Source organism: Lemur catta, chromosome 7 (genome assembly GCF_020740605.2).
Source record: "Lemur catta isolate mLemCat1 chromosome 7, mLemCat1.pri, whole genome shotgun sequence".
NCBI lineage: Eukaryota > Metazoa > Chordata > Mammalia > Primates > Lemuridae > Lemur > Lemur catta.
The window spans coordinates 16,133,055-16,145,680 of NC_059134.1; the positions used below are offsets into that span (position 1 = coordinate 16,133,055).

Consider the following 12,626-nt stretch of genomic DNA (forward strand, 5'->3'; position numbering starts at 1 on the left):
TTTGACAATTTAGTAACAGTGTGTAAAATAATCTGAGGTACCCTTCAGAATTAGAAATTGCAATCACTGTGTTAGAAGAAGGAATAGATAGGAGGTATGATGATGATTTTATTTAATTTAAAAACTCCTAATGAAAGAAAGACAGTCAAGAGAAAAGCAATACAGGATAGAACGTAAGGTTAGAGTCAGAATCTTCTAGCTCTGCTACTAGTCTGCTATAGGAGCTTGGTCTACTACTAAAGATTGCTTAATCTTTCTGAACTCCAGGTTCCTCATCTATAACTTAAGAGGTAAGAGTACTTACTACCAAAGGTAGATTTGAGGATAGAGTGGTATAATGTAAAGTGCTTTTTCTTAATAACATTAACTGCTGTTATTATGCTGACTGTGATTGTTATTCAGAGCACTTAGAGGAGGTGAATGCAGATCAGGGCATCAAATGGGATAAAATGCTCCAGATTGTTTAGAATATGTTTTGTTTAGAATATGTTTTGGAATTGAACAATTATATAAATATTTATTGAGTACCTTTATAGTCAACACTCTGTATGGTATGCTGTAGGGGAAACGACGGAGAATTATATACGTTTCCTGCCCTCCCCTGACTCTAGCAGGGGAGTCAGGAAGTATTGTACTGGGTTAACAGTAAAATGGCAGTTGCTATAGCATAAGAGAGCTCAGAGGAAGACAGTGTTGTGGAATGTACCCAGGGGGTAGGTATTAGATAGTCTTGAAGACTGGTGGAGATGAGAGGAAGGGCATGGAAGGTTAGAAATGGAGCATAATTCTGAATATAAAGTCATTTTACAATAGGATATATTTGATGAGTAGTGAACAATCTGGTGTGGCTGGACTGTTGACTCATTTTAGGAAATGTGTAACATGAGATTGATTTGCATTAGTTTATTAAGAATTAACGAAGACACCTTTAGTTCCAGTTCAATAAAAAATTAAGATTTGATTTGAGTACTCACAAATTCCAATTTTTAGTTTGTAATTTGGTTTAAGTTGTTGGTACTCACTAGCTATGTCTGAACCCCTGGGAATTTTGGATGATAGAACAGATGTTTTTTTCAAGATTGTATCCTGACCGTTGTGTGTTTACAACAGCCCTAATGGACAAAACTGCTGACATTTAAGTTCATTTTCTATCTTTCATCTTTAAAGACGTCAGCATATATTATTGAAGAAGAACTAAAGGAACAGCAAAGAAAAAAACAAGAAGCTTTGAAACGTTTTCAGAGACAAGTCAAACGCCGAGTAAATCAACAAATTAGGCTGAGGAAAAAGCAACAGCTTCAGAAGTTTTATGAAGCAGTAAGTTCGAAAGTGAGCCTGAGTAAGAAAGTATGTGTGTAGCCCTTGACACAAGGGTTTATAAAAGGACAACCCCCCCACCAAAAAAAAGAAACAAGAAAATATGTGTTACTAGATAAGCTAATTAGGCAGTAACAGAATTATTTTTATTACATGCTTTATATAATCTGATTAACTAGTGAGGCCATTAGTATGTATAGAAACCATATTTCATTGCTATGTTGTTTTGACTCACTTTTTTGCTTCACCAAATAGAAACAATGTCAGAATTTTGGTTTCCCACTTGAGTTTGAGTGGCTTTGCCACTTATAGCTGTGTGACATTGGGCTAATTACTTAACTTCACTGATTACAGTTTCTCCTATAAAATGGGGATATGATACTTCTCTCACAGGATTGTGTGAGAATTAGATGAGATAAACTAAATTATTAGCACAGGTAAACTAAATTATTATTACCAGGTATCTGGTAAACATTAGTTCGTTTGCCAGCTAAACCCTGCCCCTTCTCTTTGCCCCATTTTAAAATCTTCTGGGCTGCTTATACGCGTTATTTGATTGCCTGAATTGGAGTGGAATCTCACTATCCCCCTTTCTTCCATTGTGTAGGCAGAAAAAGAAGGTTCTATAGCCATGCAATCTTCAGATCCAGCATATTTAACTCCTAAAAGGACAAGTGTTTTTCCACACAATTTGAATGCTGCTATTGGAAGTACTAGGTTACCCGCCTCCCAGATGCTTGAGGATGAAATAGAAGATGGAGAGAATCAGAACGAATTATTCCAAAAACAAGCCCAGGCTGTGAGTACATATTCATTTTGTTTTATGTCTATAGTTTTTTTTTATCCATCCTGTAAACTAAAAATACGATATATCTAGGATATGAAGTAGGGATTAAGTTTAAGGGTTATCATATTCAACTTCATTTTTTAATCACCTCTTTTTTTACCCTTGTAAAGTGGAGCATAGTGGGATAATGCTTATTTTTATATATACATTTTAGATTTACATTATTTTTGTTAAGACACTTTAGAATTATCTAAAGACAGATGCCAACGTATAAGAATTCAAAACATTAGAAAGAAGTGATCAAAGAACATAGAATTTCTCAATTATGCTGAAATTATGTTCTGGGTAAGTTATTGTCAGTTTGTAGCATAGACAGAAGTAATTCTTACCTTTGTTGCAAAGAGTTTCAGTACATATAAGGGGCATTTCATTTATTATTTATCTTTGTTTCCTGTTTCTTTTTTTTTTTGAGACAGAGTCTCACTCTGTTCCCCGGGCTAGAGTGCCGTGGTGTCAGCCTAGCTCACAGCAACCTCAAACTCTTGGGCTCAGGTGATCCTTCTGCCTCAGCCTCCCGAGTAGCTGGGACTACAGGCATGCACCACCATGCCCGGCTAATTTTTTTGTATGTATTTTTAGTTGTTTGGCTAATTTCTTTCTATTTTTAGTAGAGACAGGGTCTCACTCTTGCTCAGGCTGGTCTCGAACCCCTGAGCTCAAACTATCTGCCCGCCTCGGCCTCCCAGAGTACTAGGATTACAGGTGTGAGCCACCATGCCCAGCTTTTGTCTCCTTTTTCTTATTTCTGTTTTTTTAATCTGATTATCACAATTAATGGATCTATAGTTATAGGTTAAGTAATAATATAGTTAATGCTTAACATATCCACGGTTTGGGGAAGATATAAATTTTATTTAGTGCCTGATTTTATATATCTAATATTTAAAAATTAACCACTGTGAGTAGCCTCATCTACTCAAATCACTTGATTCCATCCAGCCAACTTCCAACTTCCTTCCTCCTTAGTGTACCTGAGCTTTTGTCCAATGGGAATATTTTTCAACTGTGCTTTGGTAATTGTTCTTCATCTTATTTGAAAACATATTCCTAGAGTTGGTGAGAGCAAGAGAGAAAATGTGGAAAGTGAAGACTATGTGAAAATAAAAGCTATATTACTGCTTAAGTTAACATGCTTAGTCATAATCTGATTGTGCTAGTAGCATAAATAGGGAAAGGTTTAGAAGCATGTATTACTGTGCTGAAATACTTAAAAATTTTTTTTCTTTGTCCAAAACTGTTGACATTTTCTTGTTTTTCAGTTTGTAGTAATCATTTTTATAATCATTTGTGTCTTTTTTAAGATTATAAACAATTTGTTTAGCAAATATTTATTGAGCCAGGCACTGCATAAAGTACGAAGGCTAAGACATTGACTAAGACAGACACAGTCCTTGCTTTCATTGTGCTTGTGGCTATAAAGCTCACTGTAGTGAGGATTTTACTTCATCTGTATAATGTACGAATAGAACCCCTCAGTCAGCAGTATTTGAATATGTTGTGTTTTTTAACCATTGTAGGGATAATAATGAAATGTTAAATAGGACCCTCCATGGGTTATATTTCCATATAGAGATATAAAAGTAACAGACTCCCAATGTATTAGATAATAGTGTAGAGATATTTGCTGTATTTTGCAATAAAGTTGTGCTATGGGAGTTCAGAAATTTTTAAATTCCAAGGAAACAATAGGGGAAGAATTGATGGAAGAGATGGAATTGAACTATATAATTTGAACTGGTAAACTGAATTTAATTGGTAAATTCAAGAGAATTTTTGAGATGGGAGGAATGGTTAAAAGCTTAGAATCTACAGTGAGCTTGGAATATTTGTTAATAAATGATGGTACATTTCTAATTGATAATTTATAAAGGAGAGAAACAGAAAATGAGGTTAGATAGGAGAAAATCAGGTTATGAAAAGCCTTAAATGTTATAAAATTTTACAAAGCTTTTATGCCCTGTTTTTGTTTTTTTTTTTTTCCTTGAAAGGAAAAATATTTAGTGACTTAAACAACTACTTTGGGCCTGTAAACTTTTGCCCATGCAACTCCATGACAATAGATGCCTTTTAATGGTGACCACTTCTGTTACAGTTTTTATCCACCAGATGTCACTAGGAAACTAGACAATGAGATAGTGTTCAAGCACTAACTCCCTTAGTTTATTTAGAACTGGTAAAACAAATGGTGAACATAATTCACTTTCTGCATTTTAGTAGACTTTTCAGTTTTCTTGTGTCAGAGCTATAGAAACAGAACCTTATAGTTGGAAGAGTTTTAAAAGTTCATTTGACATGTTGAAATATTTAAGGATGAAATGATTTGATGTTTGGAATATACTTCAAAATAATATAAGGGTGAGGTAAAGTAGGGAGTTATGGATAAAGTAAGCAAGGAGCTAGTAAAGTTAAAACTGGGTGATATGTCCATGGAGGGAGGTTCATTATAGTGTTCTGTCTACTTCTGTATACATTTGAATTTATCTAAACTTTAAATGTTAAAAAAGGATATTATCTGGTCCAACCTTTTTCTTTCTAAGAAATTCTTTTTATACGATCTCTAATACATATATGGCCATCTAATTTTTGCTGGAACACTTCCACTACTGGGCAACCCACTATTTTCTCAGACTGTTTCTTTCATTTTTAGAACATTTAAAATTACTATAATTTTTTTCAATATATTGAGTCAAAATCTTCCTCCCTATAACTTTTATCCATTGGTCCTAGTTTTGCCCTCAAGTAATAAAGAATAAAATACCATCTAAGAGCACTTCAAGTATTTAATTATAGTTATCATTTTTCTTTTTTGGGGTTTCTATATTGCTAATGCTTTGGTTGATTTCTTCTACTTGCTATTTTGTTTTTTAGTATTCTTCTCAAATATGAACTCCCAAAGTGAACACAATGCTGTGTTTAAAATGTGATTTGGCCGGAGTCTCTTTTATTCTGCCACCTCCACCCCACAGCACTCTCTACTTAATATTTGGTATTGCCTACTTGTTTGAAGATCAGATAAGATTAGGCACCTAAAGTTGGGAACAAGAATTGTAGAACTGGAAGAAATTCAAGTGGTCACATAAAATAGAACCAAGCCCCTTCTTTTGTTAGTATTCATATTTATCTTTAGGCATTGAGTTCCTATGGTGTCCCTTGACAACTGCATTTTGGTGGGGAATTGAAGAACAACTAATCATTGTTTCATTCTTGCCATATAACAACTTTTTATTTATCTATATATTATTCAATTTGCCACTATTTCTTTTCTAGCCTGGTCTATTCCAGCTTTTTATTTGTTTCTCACTCAGTCTTATACTATCTTGTTTTTATTTTTATTCTCTCTTCACAGTACCAGTTTTCCAGCTTTTTAAAACCCTGGAAATAACTACTTTCTGTAGTAAAGATTTAAGTAATGTGAAATAACTTGCTGAATTCTCTGTAATCTACCATTGGAAAAACTACTGTTTCAGTTAGGCTCTTTTGGCTGCAAGAACTCCAGCTAACCCAAGCAAGGAGAAGGTTTATGTCAGCAATACATATGGGGTAATAAAGGAGGAATCAAAATCTCATAGAAGTCCACACTCCCTTTAAAAGTCTGCAGCTGGAGAGTTTTTCTGCATCTGAGGTAGCTCCAACGGCCCCAAGAACATGGGGTCTTTGATCTTCACACTAGTATTTAATCATTAACTTGATTGATTCAGTTGCTGTTACAGGGTGACCAGCCTTCCCCATTTGCTTAGTATTGAGGGGTTTCCCAGGTCGTGGGACTTTCAGTGCTAAAACTGGGACAATTCCAGGCAAAATTGGAATAGTTAGTCGCCCTGTCTCTACATGTGTGCTCCTCTCTTATTTGCTTATTTTTCTACTACTACTAACTGCTATTCTCTTCTCTTCACAGTTTGGTAACTTTGGCATACCTGAGCCTCCTTTTGCCTCTTTTCTCTAGTTTAGGAGCTTTTAGGTTCTGGTCCAGTCTTCGACTTTTATCTCAATATTTCTTAGTTCATTATCTGAGATTAGGAATCTTTATTGGCCCAGCTTGCCTTTTTGCATTAGGTCTATGTCTAGAGATGGGGGTGTCTTGCTGTGTTGCCCAGACTGGCCTTTGAACTCCTGGGCTCAAGCAATCCTCCCATCTTGGCCTCCTGAGTAGCTGGGACTATAGGCACATATCACTGTGCCCAGTTTCCTTTGCTAATTATTAAAGTTATGTTTCTGTGTGTAAAATCACCTTTTGTATGCAGAAGACATTGCATCAAGACCTATATTAACTTGATACACTGCTATGTAAACCCTGCTCCAATCAGCTAAGGCTAGGGAGGAGGCTACCAAGGGCTGCCCCTTTATTAGGGCTTGTGAGCATTGCAGTTTTCCTTGGAGGGTACGATGATTAGTTGTCTGGTACATCTGGGAGATAATCTCTAGGGCTTACTACAAGCAAAATTTTGTTTGCAATGGTTTTTCTACTGGATGGAAGAAAATTTAGGCTCATGTTCTCTAGGATATTCCTAAAGTCTGATATATGTGCATATATATATATATGCAATATGAAAACCCAAAATGCACATACATGCTTATGTGGTTCTTGGAGAGGAAGCTTTTTGAGGGAAATTGTCAGGGAATTTTTTTTTCCTTTTTTTACACTTTCAGTTTTATTAAAATTATATGTGCACATAGTTTAAACAAGTAAAGTACATAGTTATAGCAATGTTTGTAATTAAAAAACAGAAGTACTTTGTGCATTCTCTCATTTCCTTCTTCTGGAAAGCAACTATTTGAATTCTTTTAGTTTTCTCTTTTAGTATTAATTCATATTTCTAAGTAATATGCTGATAGTGCTCTTTCTTGAGTTTTCAAAAAAAAAATTTAGACATTTTTATTGAGTCCTACTAGGAAGGATGAGGATTTAGCCCTCTTTCTATCCCCTGCTGCCATTTCACATGTACTCTTTCTATCCCTCACCCTCTCTTTATAGTTATGTTGTTATATTGTTATGACTATGTAAACACTAATCATAGATGAGTCAGGAGTAAATGATGATTACGTTCTCTCTATGTATGGTTTTTTATTTTATCTGTAGTTATAATTATATTGATTTTTCATTTGCTAGCTTTTCTCTGTAATTAAGAGTAATCTCCATCAGGGAATCTTTAAGTTTTTTTCAGAGATTTAGTGATAGTCTTTGTTAATAACAATTAACAGCTACAAAAGAATGAAGAGTGTGCCTAATTTTCTAGTATAAAACAATTTTGTTCAAAATTTATATTTTCAGTATTTACACACATATAACACATGCACATATACATATGTACACTTAAACCTGCACATTTAAATATGTACGCATACATAAAAAAATATATATACACACATACCCCCATACACATACTCACAAACACATATACAGGTAACGATCAGTATTATCTTGCAGTAAGAGAAATGTACTTATATATCTGTCAGCTTTAATTATTACATAATTTTATTTGTAATATCCTCCTATTTTCTATGTTTTTGTTTAATTCTTTACTAACTTTGGTCTTTATATTAATTTCCTGTGGCTGATGTAACAAATTGCCTGAAACTTAATGGCTTAAAATGACAGAAATTTATTCTCTCACAGTTCTGGAGGCCAGAAGCCAAAAATCAGTCTCACTGAACCCAAATCGAGGTGTCAGCAGTACCATGCTCTGTCTGCAGATTCTAGGGGAATATTTGTTCCTTGACTTTCCAGCTTTTGGTGTCTGCTGGCATTCCTTTGCTTATGACTGCACCACGTCAATCTCTGCCTGTCATCTTCACATTACCTTTTCTTCTTCTGTATGCTGACTCTCCTTCTACCTCTCTGTTTTTAGGGCATTTGTGATGGCAGTTAGTGCCCATATATGGATAATCCAGGATTATCTCCCCATCTCAAGACTGTTAACTTAATCACACCTGGAAAGGCACTTTTTCCTTATAAAATAATGTTTACAGGTTCCCGGGATCAAGACCTGGTATCTTTGGGTGGCCATTATTCTGTCTACTACAACACTCATGACAAGTCATTGAAAGGGCCTTTCCAAAGTTGAGATTTGGTGAAGGGTTATGGTAATGGCAGAGAAACAGAATAAACATGATGCATATTCCAGTTGCTGGACCAGTTGAAATATCCTCCTTAAGGGACTGTAATCAATTTGACTCTAATAGAGGTTTGGATTTGATGGGGAAATGAAGATTCTGAACCCCTATTTTAAATTTGTTACAATGGAAATTTTGAATCCTGGTTACATAGTATGGGGCAGTAATACCTGCCATACTTAGCAATGAATAAAAGCAGATATATTCATGGCTCTATTTTTTTTTAATAACTTTGACTAATTGTATATCTCTTTTTGCATTGTGAATAGCTCTATCTTGATGCTTTTAGCCACCTTGCAGCTAACCAAATCTAGAAGTCCTCCTCTTGGCAGAACAAAGAGTAATATATTTCAATCAGATTTCTCTAGCTAGAGGTATAGACCTCCAGAGGCAAGGACAGAGCAGAGGTGATACACTGTTTTTAAAACACACATGCACACACTGGGCGGGTAGTGAGAGAGAGTGACACACACACACTGGGCTGGTAGTGAGAGTGTTTTTATCCCTAGCTTTTTATTAGTAAATATCATAAAGTATTTGTTACTTACATCTGTAAGTCATAGTCATCATTTCCCTTCAAGAGATAATTGATACCATTAAACTTTCAATGAATGAGTTAGAAGTGGTCCTGGCTTTACCATAACTTCACTGAGTAGTATGGGGATATGTTTTTCCTCCACATGATGCAGTGCATATCCTAAAAAATACATAGTTTATTTCTTCTTTCCTCTAATGGGACATTCTTTGCAAGACTTGTGGAATATAAAATAGTCTGTGCTTCTCTGAAAAAGAAAATCAACATAGATGCATACCGAAATTATTATTAGATAGAGATAAGGAATGGACACAAAGTCAACATATTTAATATTAATAGTCATTTATCAAATATTACTTAGAGTAGTTGAAACAAATTGGTTCTGTTGAGATGTTTGAGTTTCTGTTCTAAGTTATTAGGTTATTAAATCTGAAATGTCTGATTTCCTTAAGTACTAAGTTTGACAGTTGATATCTCTGACATTTCACTTTGACACTTCTTGTTTTATTTTTATTGTGAAGGTACATCCTCAGTCTTTCAAACACACATTTTGGCTTGTGATTATCTTTCAAAAAATTTTTAGAGCAATTTTGTGAAAACATGAATAAATCAAAAATTTGTGTTATTTTCGAATATGAGTTCTGTTATGGAACCAATGCAGCACAGACGGCTCAAAATATCAACAAAGCGAGAAGGATGTGGCTAATGAACGCACAGTATGTTGATGGTTTGAGAAGTTTCATTCTGGTGATTTTAGTCCTGAAATTGAGCCCTGTGGGTGACCTGAGACCAAGGTGGATAATGATGAGCCGAAAGCTATAGTGGAAGCGAATCCATCTCAACATACACATGAATTTGCAGCAAGGTTTGACATTACTATTCCAATAATATGGGACCATTTGAAACAAATTGGCAAGGTAAAGAAGCTGGATAGATGGGTACTGCATGAATTAAATGAGTGTCAGAAGAGAAATTGTCTTCAAGCTTGCATTTCTTTGCTGTCATGACGTAAAGGTGAACCATTTCTACATGGTATTGTTATGTGTGATGAAAAATGGATTCTTTTTGACAATTGCAAGCATTCAGCACAATGGCTAGATAAAGATGAAGTGCCAAAACACAGTCCAAAACTGAATATTCATCCAAAAAAGCTAATGGTGTCTGATGGTTCAGCACTGGTATTATCCTCTATAGCTTCATGAAACCTGGTCATTCGATTATAATGGATGTGTACTGTAACCAGTTGGATGAAATGATGAGGATACTTGTGATGAAGCAGCTGAGGTTGCTCAAGAGAGTTAGGCCAATCCTCTTACAAGACAACGCTTGACCACACGTTGCACAAACAACACTGCTCAAACTATAGCAGCCAGACTTGGAAACTCTGTTATCTACTGTATTCACCAGACCTTGCACCAACTGACTACCACTTCTTCCAGGCTTTGGACAACTTGCAAGGAAAAATATTGAATTCTCAATAAGATATGTTAAATTCCTGTTGTGATTTCATTGCCACTTGCTCTCCAGATGTCTTCATTGCTAGCATAAACAAGCTACTGTTAAGATAGCAAAACTGTGTTGAGAGTTTAGGTGCATACTTTAATTAATTGTACTGCTTCTTGTTTGAGATACAATAAACTAAACTTTTGATTGGAAATTGGACATTTCATATTTAATGACCTAATAATTTAGGAAGGCTTCCTGGAGAAAGGAAGATCCGGGAAAAGACTTTAAGTAGCTGTAGTCTTCAAATATTAGGAGTGGAGGAGGGACACATGTAAACAAGGGACAAAAAGGGTTTTAGGGAAGCTAGAAATAGAGTCTTCTAGCAAGGAGTGATAAAAAATTAAGCACGTAAGGACCAGTTGAAGAAATAACTCCTTCTTGAAAAGATGGATAGAAGGTAGGGAATATGTCAGCTCAGTAATTTCCAAGTATATTAATTCAGACTTTAAATTCTGATGTTTTTGTGCGTCTACTTAATATAAGACTTACATTATAAAAATTGATTTGAGTAACAGCCCTTAAATCAAATTGTGACGTGCAATCTCTCAGAGTAATGACCATAATATTGTACCACACTATCAGCAGATCAAAGTATCCTTTTCAAGTAATCCTCTTGTCTTAGGGCTGGCATTTTTTAATAATAGGGAGCTGTCTTCCTGTTGGAACACTTAGTGCATGTAGGATTAAGACTTTACCCTGAGAGAATAGAATGGTAGATACCAGAGGCTGGGAAAAGTCTGAGTGGGAGATGGGGATGAAGGAAAGTTGGTTAATGGATACAAACATACAGCTAGATAGAAGAAATAAATTCTGATGATAGCAGAGTATGGTGACTATAGTTATCAACAATGTATTGAATATTTCCAAGTAGCTAGGAGGGAGGACTTAAAATGTTCCCAATACATAGAAATGGTAAATACTCAAAATGATGGATACCCCAAATATCCCAACTTGGTCGTTACACATTCCATGCATGTAACAAATGCCTGAACCCCATAAATATATAAAATATCAATTTTAAAAAACTGAAAAAAAAAAAGACTTTAACCTGTTTTGGTTTGCTTTGCTTTTTTTGTCTTTCTCTGGCAGCTTAGTCAAACTATGAAACAGGCACGTCACCGGCTGGCATCCTTTAAAACTGTGACTATAAAAAAGGCATCAGTGTTTCCAGATGATGGAAGGAAAAGCTTTCCCACCCAAGAGGTAAATTAATTTCTAATGCATTGTTTTTAAAAATAGAGATATGACCAAATAGAGATATGGCCAAGGTGTTCACATGGTAGTAATACTTATTGGGTGCTGGTGGGGGTGGAGATGGGGAGGGGTAAACCCACAACTAATTGAAGCGGAACACAGTGTATCAGGGAGGGACATGCTTGTAGCCTGGCTTGGGCTGTGCAAATGCATTACATGTAACCAAAATGTTTGTACCCCTATAATTTCCTGAATAAAATAAAATAAATAAACACATAAAAATAGAGATAAAAATTTCAGATAAAGGTTTATTTACATCTCAGCATAATTTAGAACTGTTAAATAATTGGAAATAATCTTAACTATCCAGTAGGAAGGAATGCTTGAATACATTATGATATATCCATATGCAACCATTCTAAAAAATTTCATGTTTTCAAAGAGTATCTGAGGATAAGAGAAAGTGAAAGGAAAAGTAAAGTGATAAAGTTGGATACAAAGTTATATATGATACCTCAATTAAAAATGTATATATTTAACAAATATTTATGGACATCCATGATTGCCAGGCATTGTTCTAGAAATAGGACTTACAGTGGTGAAAACATAGACAAAGATCCCTCAAGGAGCTTCTGTGCTAGTAGGGAAGCATATAATAAATGAATAAATAAATACAGAATATAATTTCAAGTGATAAGTGCTATGAAGGAAAATAAAGCAAAATAAAGAGATGAGGAGAGAATGCTTTGTGCATAAACAAAAGCCTGGATAGAAATGGCACAAGAGGTTAATAGTGATTATTTCTGGGTAGTAGTATTACAGGTGATCATTATATTCTTCTCTTTTTGTTTTTATTTAAAAAATTTTTCATAATGTATATATTTTACTTCTGATCAGGAAAAAAAATCAATATAAAATATAAAGTTAAAATGAATAATTGGAATCTAAATGTGGAGCTAGACCTAAAAGGATATTTAAGTCTATACTTGTAAAATGACATTGTTTTGGAGTTTACTTACTTCAGAGTTCACAAATTTGGATGCTAAGTTCATGTGTTTTCCTGTGTTTACTTAATTTTGGCATTAATTTCAAATTTTGATAGGCAGCATCTAGTAA

The 12,626-nt window shown here is 34.8% G+C and overlaps 1 protein-coding gene across 1 annotated transcript in view; it reads left to right on the forward strand.

Moving 5' to 3' along the window:
* Positions 1-12,626, forward strand: part of CCDC15 (coiled-coil domain containing 15) — a 70,670-nt gene that overhangs the window by 4,659 nt on the left and 53,385 nt on the right. Inside the window, exons 3-5 of the mRNA XM_045555727.1 lie at positions 1,168-1,317; positions 1,925-2,116; positions 11,406-11,519. Of these exons, the coding sequence (XP_045411683.1) occupies positions 1,168-1,317; positions 1,925-2,116; positions 11,406-11,519 (456 nt within the window). The remainder of the gene's footprint in view (positions 1-1,167; positions 1,318-1,924; positions 2,117-11,405; positions 11,520-12,626) is intronic.